This window comes from Aspergillus chevalieri, chromosome 1 (genome assembly GCF_016861735.1).
Source record: "Aspergillus chevalieri M1 DNA, chromosome 1, nearly complete sequence".
In the NCBI taxonomy this organism is placed as follows: domain Eukaryota; kingdom Fungi; phylum Ascomycota; class Eurotiomycetes; order Eurotiales; family Aspergillaceae; genus Aspergillus; species Aspergillus chevalieri.
This window is the reverse complement of record NC_057362.1, coordinates 3063274-3085790: the sequence shown is the minus strand read 5'-3', so window position 1 is coordinate 3085790 and position 22517 is coordinate 3063274. Positions and strand designations below refer to the sequence as shown.

General features: G+C 49.3%; 8 protein-coding genes across 8 annotated transcripts; 5 read left to right on the top strand and 3 right to left on the bottom strand.

The window, feature by feature from the left end:
• Positions 1-139: 139 nt before the first annotated feature.
• Positions 140-1627, top strand: ACHE_11041A (alpha-mannosyltransferase; the record flags this gene model as incomplete). Its single annotated transcript, XM_043275567.1, has 1 exon — positions 140-1627. One exon carries the CDS (start codon positions 140-142, stop codon positions 1625-1627), a length of 1488 nt encoding a protein of 495 aa, XP_043132161.1.
• Positions 1628-5423: 3796 nt separating this feature from the next.
• Positions 5424-7080, top strand: ACHE_11040A (MFS transporter; the record flags this gene model as incomplete). Its single annotated transcript, XM_043275566.1, has 2 exons — positions 5424-6042; positions 6098-7080. The coding sequence occupies 2 exons, from the start codon at positions 5424-5426 to the stop codon at positions 7078-7080; spliced, it is 1602 nt and encodes a 533-aa protein (XP_043132160.1).
• A 265-nt stretch (positions 7081-7345) lies between these two features.
• ACHE_11039A (uncharacterized protein) lies at positions 7346-8011 on the top strand (the record flags this gene model as incomplete). Its single annotated transcript, XM_043275564.1, has 1 exon — positions 7346-8011. One exon carries the CDS (start codon positions 7346-7348, stop codon positions 8009-8011), a length of 666 nt encoding a protein of 221 aa, XP_043132159.1.
• Positions 8012-10279: 2268 nt separating this feature from the next.
• ACHE_11038S (uncharacterized protein) lies at positions 10280-11338 on the bottom strand (the record flags this gene model as incomplete). Its single annotated transcript, XM_043275563.1, has 1 exon — positions 10280-11338. The coding sequence occupies one exon, from the start codon at positions 11336-11338 to the stop codon at positions 10280-10282; it is 1059 nt and encodes a 352-aa protein (XP_043132158.1).
• A 2990-nt stretch (positions 11339-14328) lies between these two features.
• On the top strand, positions 14329-15030 carry ACHE_11037A (LysM peptidoglycan-binding domain-containing protein; the record flags this gene model as incomplete). The annotated part of the gene is made up of 1 exon (XM_043275562.1): positions 14329-15030. One exon carries the CDS (start codon positions 14329-14331, stop codon positions 15028-15030), a length of 702 nt encoding a protein of 233 aa, XP_043132157.1.
• Positions 15031-16043: 1013 nt separating this feature from the next.
• ACHE_11036A (TolB family protein) lies at positions 16044-18065 on the top strand (the record flags this gene model as incomplete). The annotated part of the gene is made up of 1 exon (XM_043275561.1): positions 16044-18065. The coding sequence occupies one exon, from the start codon at positions 16044-16046 to the stop codon at positions 18063-18065; it is 2022 nt and encodes a 673-aa protein (XP_043132156.1).
• Positions 18066-18478: 413 nt separating this feature from the next.
• ACHE_11035S (uncharacterized protein) lies at positions 18479-19300 on the bottom strand (the record flags this gene model as incomplete). Its single annotated transcript, XM_043275560.1, has 1 exon — positions 18479-19300. One exon carries the CDS (start codon positions 19298-19300, stop codon positions 18479-18481), a length of 822 nt encoding a protein of 273 aa, XP_043132155.1.
• A 1748-nt stretch (positions 19301-21048) lies between these two features.
• ACHE_11034S (phosphatidylserine decarboxylase) lies at positions 21049-21915 on the bottom strand (the record flags this gene model as incomplete). Its single annotated transcript, XM_043275559.1, has 1 exon — positions 21049-21915. One exon carries the CDS (start codon positions 21913-21915, stop codon positions 21049-21051), a length of 867 nt encoding a protein of 288 aa, XP_043132154.1.
• Between the last annotated feature and the right edge of the window lie 602 nt (positions 21916-22517).

Sequence of the window (22517 nt, the reverse complement as noted above, 5' to 3'; positions counted from 1 at the left end):
AGAGCGGATTCGCTGCGGCAATAATCACGGTCCCATCGGGCTCCTCTTTTAGGCGTGGTCAGGCTGATTTTGGCGTTGCTTATTTCAATAATGCTACCCGACATTTCGCCCGGACTGACAATGCAATGCATTCTCGAAAATGCGGATGCGCAGGAGAGTTGACCTGAGCAAGAGAATTTTCATTTCTGTTCTGGCCATCCTCATTCTTGTCAATACTTATCATCTATGGCTCGGAAAGCAATATTTCAGCCCTATTGCTCGGGCGGCATTTCATGATCGCCAGGCGCACTTCCGGGATCGTTTCTATTTCTTGCTCGATAAATATGCGCCGCGATGCCCGCCTCTGGAATTGATTGAGTCGGCAGGGTGGCCGAGATACGATGCCGTGTTTGAAATCGATCGGGAGAATCATATCGATAACGCCGACGAGATCTTACAGCCTATGCAGACAGCGCATGATGGCTTTGTTCAGACGACCAGGAAACTTGACATCCCCTATCTCATCCTGACAGAAGGCATAGTGTCTTCTGCAGGGGGTAAATATATGCCGACCTTTGTAGTAACCCTGCGTTTGCTGCGACGAACCGGGTGCACATTGCCGGTAGAGCTCTTTGTCAAAGACTCGACAGAATATGAGTCGCACATGTGCGAGAAAATTCTCCCAGAACTCAATGCAAGATGTGTGGTACTCTCGGAAGCGATGGGTCTAGAAAACCCAAAAAACACTAATACCACAGACGGGGTTAAAATTGAGCACTACCAACTCAAATCCTTCGCCGTTCTGTTCTCCTCATTCGAGAAAGTCATCTGGCTAGACGCCGACTGCATCCCTATCCACGACCCCGCGACCCTCCTAACCTCCGACCCATTCAAATCCACCGGCCTCGTCACCTGGCCCGATTACTGGGCCAGCACTATCTCCCCACTATACTTCACCATCTCCCGCCAACCCGAGTTCTCCACCACAGACCGCGCAACAACCGAAGCCGGCGTGTTTCTAGTCTCCAAGAGAGCGCATTCCCGAACCCTCCTCTTAGCAGCCTACTACAATTACTACGGACCATCGCATTACTATCACCTCCTAGACCAGGGCGCCCCGGGAGAAGGCGATAAGGACACATTTATTCAGGCGGCCGCCGCCGTGGGCGAGAAATTCTACACGGTCAGCGAGAAGGTCGCAGACCTGGGCCGTCGGCGATATGAATGGAATGATCATGATATAATACACGTGGCAATGCTGCAGGCCGATCCGGCGGAGGACTATAAACTCACCCAGCAAGGGAAATGGCGCGTGGAGGATGCATCTGTGGCCCTTGCCCCGCGGGCGTTTTTCATCCATGCGAACATGGTTAAGTTCAACCCCGGGGAGAAACTGTTGGAGGAGAGCTCGAACGAGGATGGTGATGGGCGGAGGAGAATGTGGACTGCTCCCGAGACGTCTGTTCGGCGGCTTGGGTATGATGTTGAAAGGGCGGCTTGGGAGGAGGTCATGACAGTGAGCTGTACCTTAGGTAATGCATTTGAGACCTGGGAGGCTGGGGATGGGTTTTGTGAGGATGTGCAGAGGCATTGGGAGGCTGTTTTTGAGAATCATGACGCTGGCGGGCTTAATTTTACACAACATTGATTGTTGACGCTTTGTATAGTTATAGATTTGTGCATACCGATTCTGGCATCTTCCGGTCTGGACTATTAATTAACAGACCCAACAGGTTGTTCGGGCCCCTGAAGTATGGCGAGCAGGATTCGGATCAAGAATTCTTCACACCTAAAGACGGTACCCGGCTCTTCCATAGAGGAAGGAGCATGGATGCTTAACCGCATTGGCTGGGATAAAAGCCTCCAACATGAGACCTCCGCAATCCTGATTGAGATTACACGCATTGCATCTCAACTACAGGAACGCGGCTGGAATATACAGCTGTATTGGCTCCCTGGTCATGAAGGAATCTACGGCAATGAGTGTGCTGACGCTCTTGCAAAAGAAGCTGCTAATTCTCCGGCACCCAATGGTGTGGAGGAGCTCACTCTCATAGCTAGCATTCAAAGAACCCTCCGCATAGAAGCAGCAAATGCATGGAAGACTGAATGGGCCGCTTCCACCCATGGGAATTCCCTCCGTCGTCTATGGAAAGAGCCTTCAAAAGCACCAATGCAACTATACCAAGGCCTACGGAGAGCCGCTACATCAATCCTCATTTAAATGCAATCTGGAAAGATTGCGCTGGCTAGTTATCTTGGTACCTTTAAAGCTATGGAATCGACCGAATGCTCGTGCGGACGTGGCCTTCAAGATACACGCCATGTTCTCCTCCACTGTACAAACCAGGCAGGCCCCCGGATGCGCCATCCTATACAGGGGTCAAGGCGGGAGCTGGATTACCGGCCCTACCTAACACGGCCAGACTTAATACCGAAGGCAGTGTGATCCATGCTCGAAACAGGCCTTCTAGGCCAGTTTCAGACTCTACCAACCACATACCGAGTCACAACAACGGACTTGAGGCAACTGGCAGCATAGCGCAGCCAAGGGTATGCGCTCGCAGAAGTAGGGACGGAAACAAGATAGTATCCAACAAGCCCATGGATCTTCGTGGCCATGGGAACAGCAGTACGAAAACCAGCAGCACGGGATATACAACATGCGGAATAACATATCAGGATATGTGTAGAAAGGCGACGATGTACATAGCGATTACCACTACGGCGGCTTACCCGGCCGCCCCGCAGGACCTGCCGCCACTCGGCCTATAGGGCTGACAGATGCGTGTATGAACAATAATAATAATAATAACTCACCCATGCGTTCCTCAAAGCCAGTTGTGGTGACGGGAGCAACCTGCTGTTTTATAGACTATCGAACAAGAATCGCCGTAGTGCCGGTGTTATTATTATTATTTAATCAAGTTTATTGTCCATACCGAGCCCTAGAGCTATGACAGACCATGATTCGTGGACTCGAGGTCAGTGGCTATTCTACAGTCTCTTGTCCCCATAGGTTCCTGAGGCGTTAGCCCCCTTCTATCACCTTTCCGATCCTTTTCCTCGCCCCAGACCGCCTGTATGCGCAGGGCTTTTGAGCACAGTGCTCTCCTTGTGTTTTGGAGCAAGATGGGTGTGGCCTAGGCTGACTCTCAGCCTTGGGCTACCCTTCCTGCTACCCCTCTCCTGTTCTAACTGCTTCCTCCAGTGCTCCCAGTCCCCATTCGTCATCTCTTCGGGCCCTTTCCGCCGTCTGCTGTAGGTGCGCCTGGGGTAGAGCTATGCTGGTGCTGGCTAGGAATTGTAGCAATGCCCTTGTAGCTTTGGGCTCTCCTAGGAGTCGTCCTTGTGGATATTCTTCTGCAGTGGTGGGTCTCATGACTCCGTTGTTCTCTAGGTCCTTGTAGAGCCTGTTTCGTTGGTGTCGCCATTCCCAACATTCACAGAGAAGATGGTGTATTGTCTCCCTTGATATACCGCATCCTTCACAGGTTGCATCCTCCTGGACCTGGATCCGATGTAGGTATGTTCCTATAGCTGCATGTCCTGACTTCAGTTGAAAATAACAGTTTGCTAGGTGCTTGGGAGCTATTGCAGCTGCCTGGTCAAGCCGCCAGTTCCTCTGTGGCCTGTATGTTTGTTGACCTTGTTGGGATCGCTTTCCAAGTTCCTTGTTGAGCCATCTCTGTCTTTGTGCTATGATGGCTTCTGTTTGGGCTCTACAGGTGAAGGCCAGGGATATCTCTCTTGGGCCTCTTCCTGGTGGCTTAGCGGCTGCCTGTTTTGCTGCCTGGTCAGCTCTCTCATTCCCTTCTATCCCTGCATGCCCCGGCACCCATTGGATAGTGGTTTGGCAACCTCGGGCATGTAGTCTCTTGGCTATAGCATGTGTTTGGATCACTAATGCTTGGCCTAGCGCCGGTGTTATACGTCTTGCTTAATTCTTCGAGATAGGAGATCAAAGACTGGGGCATGGGCTTGATCAATGGAGTGAAGGTCCCGTAGTCTGAGTGACGATTCCATGTTTGTTATGGTACTAAAAAAAAAAAAAAATGTACCTTGGAGACTTCTTATCGTCTGTGCTGAGGTATATCTTGTGTTTGGGCTGAATGAAAGCTTCCATCAACGTATCCCACTGCTGCGTGTCTTGAGGAGAACATGGCGGGGTGTGACAGGTTAACCAGTTTGTCAGCTTCATAAATGTCACCTGATCGTCTGGAATAGGGTAAATTAGCGAATTTTATGCTAGCGCGGATATTTGTTGGATATGCGCAATTGGACTTGGATCTCGTCCCGATTTCCAACATCCGCAATTTGCGGACTTGGATGTGGTTCCCACATCCAAGTCATACGATATGCCGCAGCCTAATTATGACTGCATTCAGCAAAAAGGGGTGGCCCAATAAAGGGGCCTAAGCAGAGGAACAATGGCAAAACACCTCGCCAGAATCATTCAGGCGGCAGTGGGGAAAAATGAAAGGAAAAACAGCAAAAATTTGATTGAAGTTGAAACAGCGATGGAGGGCGACTTTATAGAGCATGTACAGTGATCCCAAGCGACGGGCAGCGAGGAAGTAACTGAGAAAGAGAGCCATAGAGTCTAAAAACATATCTCTGCCAGCTGAGAGTCCTCAGCGATCGACCAGCGTGGAACCAGCCATTCCAAGCTCACCAGGGTTCACTTTCACTGTGGTTAACCGAGGCCAGTATCAATCACGACCACGGAGCAGCTCAGCTCCTGAGAGCCCCCAGACCCAGCGATATCTGGGGCCTGGCTCGACGACCTGCCAAGAGGAGGACACTGAGATGAGGGGCACTAACACCCCAGGGCAGTCAATGGCCCACTAATGCGACTACTCCAACATAATTGCCGCAAGACCTATGCAGTCACTATTGCGGCTCTGGAGGCGGGGCTGAAGCTAGGGGTGGGACTAGCATGCCTACAGGAACCCTATATTGATATGGGAATTCCGACATGGACGATACCAGAAATGGGCTTGGCGAATGCAGAATAGTGGCCGGATCACGTGTGTGAATCATTAAAGCAGCAACAGGTCGCTGAAACGCCATGTGGAATGACGCTGTAAATGGCTTCACTGGCGGTCATTTTCGGCGTCGATTTCACAGGTACTCACATTCTAGTTGTAAATTTTTCTGTTAGTTATGCCTTTTGCCCATTCTCTAGAATTAAGCTTGAACATACAACAGTCGGGGTTCGGTCAAGAACGCCGAGAGCCGAGGCCCTACTACCCCAAGCCCTGGATCGGGTGGCCGAGAGCGCCTTGTCAAGAACGAATTTCTCCACAACGGCTGTCGACCCGAGTTAACCGATTTTACCGATGAGTTAAGATCATGAAATGCTATAAGAGTAACGTGCACTCTTGGCTTGCGACTTGGCCTTTTCAATATTCCCAACTAGTCGATATTGTGCCGATTGAAACATGGCAGAAAATGGCACGGCAAGTGCCATGGTCCCCAATCATCCCCGGACGGTCTCATACTGGCGCCTGATGACCGATCAACAAGTCATCACCCAGGAGGTTCGGAACCACGAGTATGCTGGATCTGGTACCGAAAATGATCCCTACGTGGTGTCCTGGCTACCAGACGACCCCCGTAATCCAATGCAATTCGCCATGGCGAGAAAAGTGGTAATTGTACTGGTGACGGGGTTCTCAGCGCTCATTATATCTCTAGCATCATCTGGCTACAGTGGGAGTATTAGGGGCGTCATCCAGTATTTCGATATCAGCGAAGAAGTGGCTACCTTGGGCCTCTCGCTATATGTCATTGGTTTCTCTGTAGGACCACTGATATGGGCACCTTTGAGCGAGAATGTCGGGAGGCAAATCCCTTTCTTCATATCATTTCTACTTCTGGCAGCTTTCTGTGCAGGATGTGCCGCGGCGCAGAACATCCAGACGCTTCTGGTTCTACGCTTTTTTGCTGGCGCGTTTGGCTCATCGCCCCTCACAAATGCGGGCGGAGTTGTCTCTGATATGTTTACTTCCCGGCAGCGAGGTCTTGCGCTTTGTCTATTCGCATCTACGCCCTATATTGGTAATCCTCCTCGTCCCTCTAGGTCATTCTTCTTTCATACTAACAATATGGCTAGGCCCGGCAGTCGGTCCACTAATAGGTGGATTTCTAGGAATGAACGCGGGTTGGCGATGGGTGGAAGGGCTTTTTGCCGCATGCTCAGGCCTGGTATGGATCTTGGTGGCCTTCACTGTTCCAGAAACGTACGCACCAGTCCTCCTCCGGAAGCGGGCGGCAAGGCTCTCCAAAATAACCGGAGAATGCTACCGGAGTAAGCTCGACATGGGCCAAGAAGGAGTAACTCTAGGGAAGCGCCTGAAAACCGTATTCTCACGACCGTGGGTATTGCTATTCCGCGAACCAATCGTTCTACTCTTCACCTTCTACGCCGCTGTCATCTACGGGACGCTCTACATGCTATTTGCTGCATTTCCTATCGTCTACGAGCAAGAACGGGGCTGGAATCCTGGCGTGGGAGGCCTTCCCTTCCTGGGAGTCATGGTAGGCATGCTTACCGCAGTCGCCTACACTGTCATGGATAACCAGCGATACATCAAGACCCAAGAGCGACACAATGGCTTTGCACCACCAGAGGCCCGTCTCCCACCATGCATGCTCTCCGCCATAACCGTCCCCGTCGGCTTATTCTGGTTCGCATGGACGAACTCCCCATCCATCCACTGGATGGCCAGCGTGGCAGCACTGGTCCCGTTTGGATTCGGCCTGGTAATTGTATACATGGGGATTGTAAACTATCTCATCGACTCGTATACCATCTATTCTGCGTCTGTACTGGCGGCCATGTCTGTTTTACGGTACATGTTTGGTGGTGTATTTCCCTTGTTCACGACATACATGTACAAGGGACTGGGGATTCATTGGGCTTCAAGCATTCCGGGGTTTGTCTCTGTGGCTTGTATTCCGTTGCCGTTTCTTTTTTATAAGTATGGGGCAGCGATTCGGAAACGATGTAAATATGCTGCGATTTCGGCGGGTTATCTACAGAAACTACAGGAAACGGCTGCGGCGGAAAAGAGTCCCGCGAGCACGAGCAAGTGAATATTATTTTTTGGTGTTAAATTGAGGTGGTTCGTTCAGACTGGACCGTGAGAAGAAAGCTGGTTACGAAAATCGGAGAATTATAAGAGCCGCTGGCAAATCGAAGTGATTGCGACGCATGGCGTAATGGTGACCTAAAGCCTACAGGGAGAAGTATATAACCATAAATTCTTTCACGGGAGCATACGCTTGACCTCTGACATGAATTAAACCAAACAAGCCACATCAAGATCTCGTTCAGAAAAGGACTCATTAGGGCGAAACCATGCCTATCCCACACTACGGCGTATGGGTTGTTCGGGGCATCAGGTATGAAGCCGAACGAGAGGTGGACGATCCTATATCCCCCCATATCCACCTCTATTTCAAAGACCACCCCGAGGGTCGCCAAGAGCGCCGTGCTGCTATTAACGTCAAGTCCCGTGACAAGGACTCACGGCTGGTATACTGGATAAGCAAAAACTTCACTCACCCTCTTACGCACCAGCTAAGCGAACTTGATTACGGCTTCGAACTTATCAAGCCGAATAGGGGTCCCCTACAAGGAGTTGATTATCTTCGTACCGAGCACCTTCTCCCCGGCGGTATCGAGGCCGGCAAACTCGTACCCCATGACATCCCCGGACCTGATAATGATATCCTTGACAAAGTTGAGCCGATACTCGCTGCGGCTATCAACGGCAACGCCAAGATATATCTTTTTGGCTCGTCGTTCGGATCGGGGATTCATGATATACACATGAATCAAGGGAGTTTACCGCAATATCCCAATGGGGTGTATCAGGACGGGGCTATCCTTGTGGAGTTTCAAAATGGTCACTGGGAGGCTATGTTTCTAGCCTTTGCTTCGCAGAAGGCTCGGACCGATGATGAGTCGGGGGAGGCACTTAGGGGAAGTGGTTCTTTTGCTGAGATACTTAAGGAGCCCTGAATGCAATTCTGCGATTCATTATTCTTGGTAGTTCGTATTTATGTTGTACCTTACCTCAAGTTCAGGAAGATTCTTCCTAGTCAGTTATATTATCATAATTCCCTCCATCATGCAAACAGCTATCTGATAGAATAGTAGATCTATTGAAGAATCTCAATCTGCCAATTTCTCTGAAAGTAACAACGAGATCTGGTCTTCTTCGGCGATAACCTTTGAAACGGACTGCACTTTATCCACGTTCCGCAGAGAACCAAAGCCATATTCTGGTTCCGTCTCGAGCCGATGCATAAGTAATGGAAGGACCGAAGATTTCCACAGTACCACATGAAGTTTGCGACTTGCTATCGCAGTCGCTATGAATAGCGCAATCGAGAAGATTATCGCGGCTGTTGGAAGAATGATCCATGGCCATCTGACATGGAAATAGGTTTCATCTCAAAAGGCTTTCCCAGGGATTGTTGTGGATCCATCGCCTGTACGGATGAGATCTGTCAAGCTGCCAGACATCGAATTCATGCCTTCTCCGAGGTCTGGGAGATTGTATAGAATGTTGCTTATGCCCGACTCTTGATCATCTGAAGAGGTGTTGGATAGCCTCAGCAAAGTTGAACGCAGGTACCACAAGGAATCTTCACTTATTATATAGGTCGAATTGACCGATAATGTCTCGCTTCCACCGGGTGAGATCAGTTTACTCTCAAGTTCATTCTCACTTGTTGACTTTTCTCAAGTCGGGGACTGCGATTGTTTGCCGAGTAACGATGAGATGTATACTCTCTTTCACATAGTTAAACCGCACAATGACTCATCATTGGCTTTTCTTCGGGCACTGTGAGATCTTTTGCGGTGTATACTGTGTTATGTGGATATTTTGCTGCAAAGGATACGAGCGGCTCCCGTATTCCGAGAATGGGAGGAACATCAGGAATGTCTGTTGTAGAGGTCCATGACACTCGGCTGAATGAAGTCGAGTCACTAAGCTCATCATACTTTGTGGCGGCAGCTTGTGCAACAAATTGAAGTCCATTCTCAGTTATGTATGCGCAGTTTAACGGCATAGTGTTCAATGGCTCAATCTCCAACCTGATCGGGATCGAAACGCAGCTCTGCTTGGTTTGTTGGGTAATGTCTTCGCACTCACTGAAAACGCCTAATGTCACAATGTCGGGGTATTGACAATTGCCTGATGTACATGCCGGCTCGAGAGGTCTATACCTCTGAGAGAGCCCTTCCAAGACGGCTATCTGCATTGGCGATGACGTCTGCAGTTATCCTCCTGGGGCTCTTCCATAATAAAGTATTCCCGCGCGGTCTGGATAAATGCGTCTCAATTGGAGCCAGTACATTGCGCAATGGAAAAGCCAATATCTGTTGCGCAAAGGAATTGATAGCCACGGAGAATATCATAAGCAGGGCGCCCGCAGTTGCTAGGCCCGGTGTCATACTCCGAATAGCCTCCGATGCACTGCGGGGTCCACGACTGGCCTGATCCAGGACCTGCATGCGGTAAAGACATGTTGGTGATCGGTATTGGTTCCATTTCAATTAGCTGATGAATGAAGTTACAAGACTGAGAATTGCCATCTTGGCGGCAGCCACAATAATTGAGATGACAGCATTAGGCGAGACGCTATACTGCCAGTTGGCGTAAGACGTCGTCGACGTATGCGAGGAACCCTATTAACAAAGCAATGCTGGCAGTGCCTAACACAGCAGCTCCAATTTTCCATATCAAGGATCCAGCCCATTCGAATGGTTTTTTTATCGTTTTGTTCGCCATTTGAGTCGAGTTCTTCTGGCTTTTGTAGTGGTTTTTGCTGCGCTAGTTGTAGTTGTTTTGGGTGTTCTGGGTCGTGCGCCTCGACATATCGTCCAGTGCAGAGAACCTATATTGCTCATGCTCCCGCTATTTGTGCCAACGTCAAGCAATTCGAATCATGGGTCTCTTTGGAACAACAGGCTGAGAGTGTTGGCTATATACCGGGTACGAATCCACAGCCTCGTGTTCTGCAACCGCAAGGCTGAGTTAGGTTGGCAAAAGATATGATATTTCTTTTCGGTGGCTGTAACGTGATATATCATCAAGTTGCGGTCTATGGCAAGTAACCCATACTAATTACTTTGTAGATCTATTCGATCCCGGCCTCTATTCAAGCATGCTAGTAGCTTAAACCCAGGGAGTCTCTCCAGTCAGCCATTTCGATAGCTCTCATACTAGTAGAACATTTCTTGAAGTCCCAATCTCTGTCAATAGCAATACATCCATGCTCACTCATCGTCAAACCCCGTCGTCCCCTGATACGCGCTTTCATAATATCGCTGCATTGCCCGCCAGGCCTCCGCGGCAGGAGTATCTAAAGACACATTGGCGATTTGAAGACTGCGCAAATCAATCGAGTCGGTCTGTGTGAATGGTGGGGAAGGTTGAACAAAGTCGCGAGGCACGTCGAGGTTCGGACACGGGTGAGGAGGGCAATCGCCCCTCTGTCTCAGCTTCCATATCACAGTCACAACATGATAATCAAGCTGGCCTGGTCGAATCTCATCCCTTACCCAGCGTTGGCCACCCAGGATCGAGCTTCCGGTCCACGTGGATACCGAGATATCTTCTTTGCAGGCTGTGAGAATAGCGCCATCCCGTCGCTCAAAGAACCATTTTTTGACTGCGTCGTTCGCAATCAGATTCACCTCATCCTTGCGTCTCTCAATCATCTCGAAGTCTACCGTGAAATAGGTGACGCTGTCTGGGAGGCGGATCTCATTCACCCAAGTGGCATCAATATGCAAAGGCGTATTGCTTTCCCAAAACCAGAAATCCGAATACCGAATTGTCACTGCGACACGTCTAGGATAGAAATCCGGCACATCCAGGATCTCCTGCAACTCATCCCCGGGCTCCAGTTTATACAGCTGAGCAAAAACACGAATACCACCCAAGCCAAACCTGCCACTTGGTTGGTGTTTTCCGTATGACCCATAGACCATCTGGTTACATTTCTCAAATCCACGAGGCCACGTGGTTCCGCCGGGAGCCCGATCGGCTTGCGTTAGATAGAAGCGATGCTCAGCGAGGGCGAATTGCATTAACCAGGCTTCGTTGTAGAGTCGTCGACATGTTCTTAGGAGTTCTGTGGCGGTGCGCAAGAAAGCTGTGTTGCCTGGTCGCCACCAGTAGCTGTCTTTTTGGTAGGGTCGTTCGAGGTTTTCATATTCGGACAATGCGTAGGCGTAGATCTCGTGTCGGATCTCGGGCGGCAAAATCGAGAAGAAGGGGCTCTGGTCTTGATTATGGTAGGAAATGAAGTCGAGTGACTGGAAATCAGACATATTTGAAGATGTTCTTGTTTACCCTCCTCTCACAGGCTGTTTTGGAGTCTGGGAATATGGAATAAATAAGTCCCAGAAGAGAGGAGGGGGCAGATTTCCTCATCGGGTTCCCGATGCATTGCCCCACGCCTCGTGTCGCTTGAGTCCAGCGCCGCCTCGCAGAGCCGCAAGTATGTAGAATCCCCAGCGCCTAATTTGGTCCTTCTGACACTGCGCAGGATTATCTATAAACCCTTCATGAAGATAGCGGTTCCGCACGTCAAAGAGACTTGCCCTAACCGCGCAACCCCACGATTTTCCCCCGAAATCAATGCCATAGCCCATGTAGGACAGCTTATGGTCAATTTATCCACCCTCCTCTTTGTTGATATATGTATGGAAAAATTATTCTCTCTCTCATGGTTAGTGGTAGGCAGTGAATCTCCAGCCTTTCCCTGTTGTGTGGACAACATGGAAAAGGGCATGTATGCTTAAACTTGAATAGCGGTTGAATAGTTCTCCGCATGACGATGAAAGTCAAGATGGATTAATAGTCGGCCCAATGACAGAGAGTGACAGATTCCTCATATGGGACCACCGTAGCCATACGCTTTAGATGGCCAAGCACTCATCTATAGAGATATGAATATTACCCCTTTCGTGTAAGACCAGCACAACCTTCATATAGCCTCGCACAGTCCGGATAATCAACTCCCCAACTCCCCGATCCTGAGCTACCCGTAACAGCCATAGCTGACCTGATCGATGGCTTTCGTCTGCAATATATCCTTTTCTTCCTCCATTAACTGTCGCCACCCCGAACCCGTACACTTAGACCTATATACCCAAGGCTCGCACGTACTCTTCAGCACGCCACTTGAACCCGGTGAGTATGGCTATATGTAACTAGTGACAGTGCATTGTTTGCATCAACATAAGAATCTCGCACAAAGAAGTGTGATCACCCCTGTGGGCCATACTAACGAGCTCATACGTACTCCGTACAGAGTACGTAGTCATGATCTACAGTACCTCTTTGGTAAAAGATCGTCGTTCACTTTCTTATAACGTAAGTCACATGCGAGTGGCCACCACATGCGAGTGGCCACCCCACCAATTTTTACTCCACCTTTTACAACTCCCTATCTTCAACCACCCACCATGCCACCAATACGATCTGAATCGCTTCGAAAATCGGCTGAACAAGAAGGCAGGGTCGAACTTGCTATACAAGCCCTTAAAAAACGCGAAATTCGTACTATCACGGAAGCAGCGCGTCAATTCGATGTACCCCGTACCACGCTCCGCAACCGCGTCAGTGGCCGTGGTTATCGCACAGCTACACGCGCTAACAGCCATAAATTGACCCAGAACGAAGAGGATTCGCTTAAGCAGTGGATATTGAGCCTTGATGCACGCGGTGCAGCACCCCGGCATGATATGGTGCGTGAAATGGCCAATATTCTCCTCTCTAAGCGCGGAGATACCCAACCACAGTTGGTCGGCGTCAATTGGGTCTACCACTTTGTGAAACGCTCCCCTGAGCTTTCAACCCGATTTTCAAGGCGATACGACTATCAGCGAGCATTGAATGAAGACCCAAAGGCTATACAACAATGGTTTGACACATTATGGGAGGTAAAAACGGAATATGGAATCTCGGATGATGATATCTACAATTTTGACGAGACTGGATTCGCAATGGGACTTACCAGCACCTCTCGGGTGGTCACAAGAGCTGAATATTATGGAAAACGCAAGCTTCTACAACCTGGCAATCGAGAATGGGTAACAGCCATTGAATGTATTAGCCGTAACGACGCTCTTCCACCAGTTATCATCTTCAAAGGGAAAGTCTTCATTCAAGGCTGGTTCTCTACGGCTCCGCCAGAGTGGCGATTCCATATGAGCCCAAATGGGTGGACTACCGATCAAATTAGCCTCGATTGGCTGCAAAACCACTTCGTTCCGCATATACAAAAGCGCCAAGGTGGTGCCTGGAAGCTCTTGGTTATGGATGGGCATGGAAGCCATTTAACAGCTCAATTTGATGCTATCTGCAAAGAAAACAAGATTATCCCGTTGTGTATGCCTTCGCATTCATCTCATCTTCTACAGCCTCTCGATATTGGCTGTTTTTCCACAATCAAGAAGGCATATGGGCAGTATATCCAATCAAAGCTTCGATCTGGTATACACTCAATTGATAAGCATGATTTCTTACATGCTTATATCCAGGCACGTCTTACAGCCTATAAAACCGATACAATATCGAACAGCTGGGTTGCTGCAGGGATTATTCCATATAATCCAGAGCAGGTGCTCAAAAATATCACCATACAGCTTCGAACACCAACCCCCCTCTAGCCGTGGCAGTGAGGGCTATGTGCCTCATACTCCACAGAGGCCCATTGATATTCATCGCCAAACATCTTCGATCAATACCCTACTACGGCAAAGATCAAAAACACCCCCAGAAGCACTTTTGGACCAAATACAGCAAATGAGCAAGGGCTTCGAGAAGATGGCTCATCGTACTGCTTTCCTTATCCATGAAAACCAGCGTTTACAGGCCGAAGTCGATCACCAGCATAAAAAACGAGCCCGATCTAGAAAGCAGATACCATACAATCAAGGCTTAAATGCTGGCCAGGTGCAGCAGCAAATATTCGAGGAATTAAATGCTCAAGAAGCCGATACTGCTGCCGAGGCATCGGCCTCGGCAAGCAATGAATCGGCCAATCAGCGGCCGCCACAGCGCTGTGGAATCTGCAAAAATATAGGACATAGAAGGAATCGATGCCCTGAGGTACAGGATACATAGAAAAATGAATTTTGATTGGTTGTGGTTGAATTATATATATATGTGTTTGGGGGGTCGGTGGGCCGTGGCCACTCGCATGTGGTGGCCACTCGCATGTGACTTACGTTAAATTTCTCCGTGTAATATTTTTTGCGCCGTTTGTCCTTAAATTTTACATTCATTGTTTCCTTGCAACACACTCTTTACAATGAGGGGCATCTGGTTCACCGTTGCGACTTTCCTTTCTTTGGGAACCTCAAAGTTTGCTGTTGCTGCTGCCTGCAACTCGAGCGCCCTCAACACCACCACCTATCTCTATGAAGTCACCAAAGAAGGCACCACTGTCTTCGACGTTGCACATGCCACCAAGCGCGGAGTCTGTGACATTGGCCGCCAGAACTTGATGGCCGATGTTACTATCCCACCTAATGTTGGTGAATCGTTCCTTATCCCTCCCGAGACCTGCGCCCCCGACAACGAATCGTGCTTGATCAAGGACGTGGGCCGGAGCCGTACCTGCATCTACGGCGGCCCTCGCTTGTACTACACCGTCAAGGGCGACACCTACGAGAAAATTGCAATTCGTCTCAACATCACGACTGACTCTCTCATGTCCGGGGCCGTGCATGGTGGCGCGAGCGGATCTGCCAACGAGACCTTGCCGGTGGGACAGTTCCTCAAAGTCCCCGAGTGCTCGCCCAGCCAGTGCATTATCCAACCCTACTCCTTCAAGTGGGGTGTGTACAAGGACCTCGCCGAGAAGTACGGTACCACTGTTGGTCAGATCATGATGCTCAGCCCTACGTACAACTACAGCAGTCTGGCTTTCTCTTCAGGTGGTACTTTCCCTCCGATTAATCTTCCGATCAACTGTATTGCTTTGTCCAACAACATTACTGTTCTGAGCTAGGCTATTGTGGCTTTGGTATGGAGGATGGTTGTTTGGACTTGGATTACCCGAGGCGAGTGTGAACTAGATAGGATCAACAAAGGGGAATTTTTATTTCCATCATCAGTCTTAATTAAGAAAATCTTTCATGAATACGATATACTGCATTAGAACCGTAAGCGCAACAATCCTGGTATTCATTGGCTATATCATTCCTAAATATTATCTTGAAAAGCTGTTCCTGCATTGCAACACAACTGAATTTTCAATATACTGTTACTGAGGCGGGCCCCGTCGGGATTACGTTGGTGATCTCTTCAGGGCTGGAAGTCTCCAACTTCTCGGTCCTTTTAACCCAATCGGGACAGCCGTGTAGGTCATCATTTCATCTACAGAGTAGTTACTGGTCTGTGCCGGTGGGATTGTTAGTACGGTCCGGATAGTGATTAGTACTCTGTACGCAATCTTGTTTCGGACTGTACTCCGGAGTATAGAGTAAAAAGATGGGATCTTTCAATGACTAACCACAAAATGTTGCCCCACCGCAGATCTTCGGATATTCCAGGCAATTTGGTCCTTCTCCGAGCCTTGATGAACTCTATGAAACATGAATCTGCAACATGCATTTCCTTTTTGGGAAATTGGTATCGCTCGACGCTGCAATCTCGGTCTTTGGTGGCCCTGCTATCTCACCTCGCTGAACATTCAACCTGAAACCTGCCGATTGCCCGTTGCATACAGAGTACGCGTTCGCCGATGCTTTGTTTTCTTCATTTAGTCAATATGCTTGCTTCAATTAACTAACTAGTAATATTGCCAGCAATCATTCACCAATTGCTGATCAGCCAACGCCACGTCAGCTAAAACTATAGTATTCGTATTGGCCTTCTAGGAGATATAGCAAAATACGGCGTTGCGGACTTGGGCATACGTAGACATATTCGGTTAACTTCTAGAAACTATATAATCAAGGAGTGGAAGCTCGATTTTACTCTGACAGGACTTACGCATCTCTTCGGCGCATGATACTCAACATGCGTTTCTTCCTTCTTGCCCTTATGGGCCCCGCAGCATGTCTAGCTGTCTGTCCTTATGCCAGGCAGGTATCTACGCCCGCTGGTGGCTGTCCCTATGCTAAACGCATGGAGACTAGAGACATTAATTCTGCTTCTATAGTTCGCACCCAGGCAATGCATCCTTCAGAGGATCCTAGTCAGAAAGGCATCATGTTAATGAACCGAATCAATCCCTCAACATCGCAGCTATACATTGCCAATGCTGATGGCACAAATGAGCGCCTTTTGCTGGGCAACGATTCAGTCTTCGAATACCACGCCACTTTCTCTCCGGATGGAAAATCAATCGCCTTCACCACCGAGCGCAACGGCGACGGAAACTCCGATGTTTACATGATTGACGTCGATGGCAGTAACCTCAGGAAAATCGCTGCTACTCCTGCTGTCGAGGATGCGGTTTCTATCTCTCCTGATGGCAAATATGCCGCCTATGCATCCACCCGGGACGTTTATACATCCAATATCTGGATCACAGACCTTGAAACGGGTGCTACCCGCAATCTCACGAACCAAACTGGTGTAACCGGTGATCCTAACTCGCCAAATGGATTTTTCTCTCCAACCTGGTCTCCTGATGGAAAAAGTATTGTCTTTTCTTCCGATATCAATACGGGATGGACTGGGCACGACAATGGAATCGGATGGGAACACACCCAGAACCTGTCCCTCTACACCATCACTCCGCAAGGAATGGGTTTCAGACAGGTTTACAGTGAGCCGGCCTTGTCTTTTGGAACACCCAAGTTCTCCCCCGATGGCAAGCGGCTTATCTTTTACTCGATGACTTTGCAACAGACCTGGAATGCCCGCTCGTCGTACAACGTCAATGCCACATCCAACCAGATTGTCTCGGTGGACTTTGCAACCGGCTTGAATCGTATCAAGCACACCAACACCTCCGGATGCAAGATCTACCCGCAGTATGTCAATAACACCATCGGCTACCTGCTGAAGGGAGGAAGCAATGAGGGCATCCACTATACGAATGGCAACAGAATCCTCGGCAGCATGCGCTCGCCTAGCTGGAGCTCCGATGGCAAGTATGTTGTCTACGAGAAAACCGGGTGGACCACCCGGCCCCTACAAAAGAAGCTCTACACCTGGGATTCTGAGTGGGAGTACCGCTTCATGGATGTCTTTCCTGATCTCTCAGACCAGGGGATGCTGGTTTTCAACTCGAAACAAACAGGCACTCCAGGCAATTCATCTGTCGCGGTGGTGCCGCCTAGCGAACACGACTTCACCATCCCGTTCGACACATTTGAGAAAGGCTTGACCGACTCTGTCAGCTATGAATCTGTAACCGAAGGCCAATCCGGCTGCTTCCAGCCGAGCTGGTCGCCCGATGGTAAATGGATCACCTTTGGCTATGGCTACTGGTTCCAGGGCCGGTACTCCAAGCCCGGATACATCTACCGAACCAAGTCCGATGGCTCCTACTACCAGACACTCACGACCAACACGTCCAGCTCCGGCTCTAACGCAGGCTTCCCTAGCTACTCGCATGACGGCAGTAAGATTGTCTACCGTGTTTTTCTGCCGGAGTTCGGGCTGCGTGTGCTTGACCTGGAAACCAACACAACAACCACTCTGACCACAGAGCGTGATAATCTCCCTTTCTTCTCGCCAGACGGCGAATGGATCCTGTTTACTCGTAACGTGACCCTACCTGAGAGGGGACAGTTTTCGAACTATGAAGTGTGCATCATCCGGCCTGACGGCACAGACTTTACAAAGCTTACTTCGTCGCCGGCCAACGATGCTCATGCTGTCTGGACTGCGGATGGTCGCATTATGTGGTCGAGTGGAATGTGGGGTTTCCAGGCTGAGGCTGCCACTTACGACAACACCTTCCAGCCATATGGCCAGATAATGATTATGAATGTTGATGGATCCAACAAGACAGTTCTCACGAATAGTATGTGGGAGGATTCGATGCCACGCTATGTGCCCAATGCCATTCTGAAGGAGAACCTGTGACGCGAAGACGATTTGAGTGTGGAAGATATGCAGATGTTCCTTTATCTTCCTGATTTGTAGTAATAGATCGTGAAGATCGAAAAAGATATGATCGTGACGCGACTTCACACTGAGCTTGATTGCGGACTTATCAGTGACCTGCACCAGCGGTTGAACGAATAAGGGAATTTAGACTAGTATATAGTACAGGATTAGTAGTTGGACCGATGCCTGAGATCCCGATGAAAAGCCATAATTTTGTTTTTCGCTATAATCTAGTTCGGGGAAGTGACAAAAAATTGCGAGATGTGTGACTATGCGACTGACCTTTCTCGAGGGATGTTAGATAGTCGGTGCAAGAGAGCACTACAGGCCATCTTCGGCACGCCGGCGTGCCGATTGGGGATACAAGAGTTGCCGTGGTATGGCTGTCCCTACTTCACTTCCGCATATTCCTCCAGTGCGTCATGCAACCGCCCCAAAACACCTTCATGCCAGCCCCTCGCCTCCTCCCACTCATTGCGCGGTAAAGTCCCACGCATCATCCGCAGCCACCCGCCAACAATAAGATCCGCATAGCTGACTTGTTTCCCGAGTATAAAAGGCCCACTGACATCTTTCAAGAATAACTTGGCTAGGTCCCCCAGCGTGTCCCGGAAAGAATTCTTCAGCTTCTCTCGTTCCTCACCACTCACCGCGAAGTCGTCCCAAGATGAAACTCCAGCGCGCCGAACGAATTCCGCCTTAGTCGCCTCGGCGGTAGCTGGGTCCAGAGGAAGACCGTGTACCATAAGAGGAACGTGTGCACTGAAAGCCGCATCGACATTTGTATTAAATCGAGCGTACTCATCAAACTCACCCTCTTTCTGCTCTGACAGCGGCGCGAGCAGCGCAAGATCGTGTTCAAAGACGAAGTCGAGTGTCTGAGGCGGGAACAGGTCGCCTTCACCCGAGTTCGGATATGTCTTTTGCAGATAGACCGCGATGTCGAAGGAGTCACCGATAATGGAGTTGGTGGATGGGTCGGAGAGCATCGGAAGTGTGTAGAAGTCGGTGCCGTCACCAAACTTGCGCGATGCGGGTACGCCCAGGGATCGGCGCACGTTCGCGATATCTGGCAACTGTACCCATGAGGTCGAATAAGGGATGTTTTTGAAATTGAGCGCGAATCTGGATTTCGAGGGGTTCGGTCCGCAGCACGTCTCCGCAACTGGCGGACGCATTGCGATGTCGTAGAAGATCATGGTGGTGGTCATGACAAATGGCGAAGAGCAGATCTTCGATTCTGCTTGCTTTTCTCCTCGTTTTGGAACCTAGGTGTTTTTTATGTCTTTCTCACGTTGACTCACGTCGACTCACGTCGACTCATGCCGACTCATGCTGGCCAAGTGGGGTGTCTTGTCACCACCTTTCATTTGCGGCAAGATTCGGACCGAATGGCCGACACTCTAGTAAAAGAGGTTTCGTTTCACTGTAAAGTCAACAATCATCAAATGTTATGCCGGAATTAAGAATGCAAGTAAATTACCTTCATATTCTGCAATATCAGCCTTCCCTCCACAGGTTATGCTAGCAGCAATCCCTCCAAAAAGGATCAGGTTACCAGAAGACCAGTCATTTTGCCGGTCAGCGGCTCCCAGCACCAGGGACATATGACGGACCAACACTGTCTATGTCGCTCGACTCGCTACCATCATTCCCTACAGACACAGAATGGAACATGGCGCATATCATATAGGACCCCGGTGAACCGAAGAACACGGCCCAGAACCGCGAATCGGTCGGCGTCAAGAATACCTGGCATCCGATGTTAGTTGACTGTCTCTAATCAACAAGAGTAAAACGACTCACCACGTCCACGTTTGAAGCCATCTATCCAGCCCAGCATGCATTGGCTTCATTGACCCCAATGGGCACCATCAGGACTAAAATAGCCCGATTGGTATGGGAGATTCCGCATTCAGTGGGTGACGTGCATACAAAATCCGAGAGAACACTGGCATCGTTCCACGATTTCTCCGCCATATTCAAGAGCGGGTTCGCGCTATGGGCCTGGTCTTGAAAAAAGGTTGAAGGCCGTGAAGCCGGAGTTGAAGATTTGTCGCTTTGTAAATCTTGTAGATCTGCTCTCCAGCGGTTTCACGACTGTGGTCTTCACGTAGGTGTCACACGATATAAATTCATTGTTCGAGATGGAAAGTATGGTCAGTTATTGACCACAGTCAGAATGTGAAGGGTGATATTGAATCTGAGAAGAGTGGGATGTAGAGTTTATACGACCAGTTGACGGAGGAGACAGGCCGTGGTGGAGATGTGGTAATCGTCATTGAGAGCAGGAATTTCTAATGATAAGGATGTCACCAGCTTCAGTGCTCATTATAAGTGTAGATTTTTGTCTTGTAAGTCCTTTCCGTTACTTGAAATTGTTCTGATGGCGTGATGGCAGTCGTATCATAATATGGCTGTGGACGGTATGGACATTTGGTCAATCAACACCCAAGTATTTATACCGCTGCAGCAACCATTAGCTTGCTAAAAAAAAGAACCCTGCTGAGCTCATATATAGCCCATGAACTCAATGGCTGATTGAAATACATGTAATTGTGTCGTAAATCTAAAAAGATACCGAACGCACCCGCGGTCGTTCATGTAATAAGTACATACAATTCACTTCTCCCTTGGCGCTGGCACCTGCTGCGTAACAGAATGTACATCTTTTTCCACTGATAGAGATCGTACGGAGAGGAACCTGCCGCACCGAATTATATTTATGGTGGACAGACGTTGTCTGCGTTTGTGGTGGTCGAGTGAAAGACAGTGAAGGAGAATAATCGGGCAGCAGATCACGCCTTCGGATGGACGCTGGGAAGTGGTGAATGGCGCTGCACTGCGTAATAGTGATCTGATTATGAGTATTTGAATATCAAACGCATCAGCGCAGATTCATAGAGAACTGTATTAAATTATCTAGTACGTAAAGAGTAGATACAACTCCATATAACCACTAAGAAACAACCGCCAACTGCTGGTTCACGGGCACAGTATTGCCCGACTGCGAAGGAAAAGAGAGGAGAGCAATTCCTGGCCGGAAAATCAGGCAATGAGTAGATCCACCATAATGGAACATTCCAAGTTCACTTCCCTTGCTCACAGAGTCGCCTTCTTTGACGGTAATCTCGCATGTCGACACTTCTGCCAAACCAACAACCATGAATGCAACCTGTCCAATCTTCGGGTTATCAGAATCAATCAAGATCACCGCGCGAGTCGCTGTGGCCGTTACATCCGCGGGTTCAGGGTCAGTGTCCTTTCCGAAGAAGCTTGATCCGGGTAATTTCGAGAGGAAACTGCCACCGGTATTGGTGCGGTTCTGGTCGTAGTATGTTCCCTCGATAACGTATGTCTTTGATACTTTTCCACTAACGGGTGCGTGCCAGCGGTGATAACTCAGGACGCTGAGGGCGGCTTGGTATACAGTACCGCCGATGAACGGCTGCGCAAGTTGATCGCCACCAAGCATCTTCTGCAGAGAATACTGCGTACCCTTGACATCGAACTTTTCACCATCGCCAACACCATGCGCAACCTTATACGGCTTCGACTCGCATGGGTTAATAATAATATTCGAATCATCCGGCCCCGCAACAGGCCTCACACCGTCCCTTAATTTCCTAGTAAAGAACGCATCCCAGGATCTGAACCCGTAATGCACCTCTGCCGCATCACAAACATAAACCTCATCAAAGCCATAGTTCTTCCCGTTCACATTCGCCGCTTCAGTGAGCGCCTTCAGGCCCGACTCCCCGAACCAGCCGGTAACGTAACCGACCACCGAGCTGGCCAGCTGGCCACATCCGCAACTACCCACCATTTGTATTTTGCTATTTTATCCACAACCACGATTATGGCCGATAATTCAAAAGAAGAGCGCATCAAACTAGCTCTAGAAGCTTATAAAAAAGGCCTTTTTTCATCAAGAAATGCAGCAGCCAAGGCATATGATGTACCTCTCTCTACCTTCAAGACCCGAGTCAATGGAACCACATGCCGCAAGGAATCTATTGCCAATGGCCGAAAATTGACGCCTACTGAAGAAAAGACACTTTCATCATGGATCATTGATATGGGCCAGCGTGGCCTACCACTACAAATCTCTACTGTACGCTATTTGGCACAGTTGTTACTGTCCGCACGGCTATCCTCTCAGACTGCCTATGTTGGTGAGCATTGGGTGACTCGGTATATTCAACGCCATAAGGAACTCTCTTCCAAATATAGCCGAAAATACGACTATCAGCGTGCCAAATGTGAAGATCCAGAGCTTGTTATGGGGTGGTATAAGTGCTTCTACAATGCTATTGAAAAATATGGCATTCTCGAGCAAGATATCTACAATATGGATGAAACTGGATTTCAGATGGGCATGACATCCACGGCCAAAGTTATATGTGGCTCAGAGACTCGGGCAAGTAA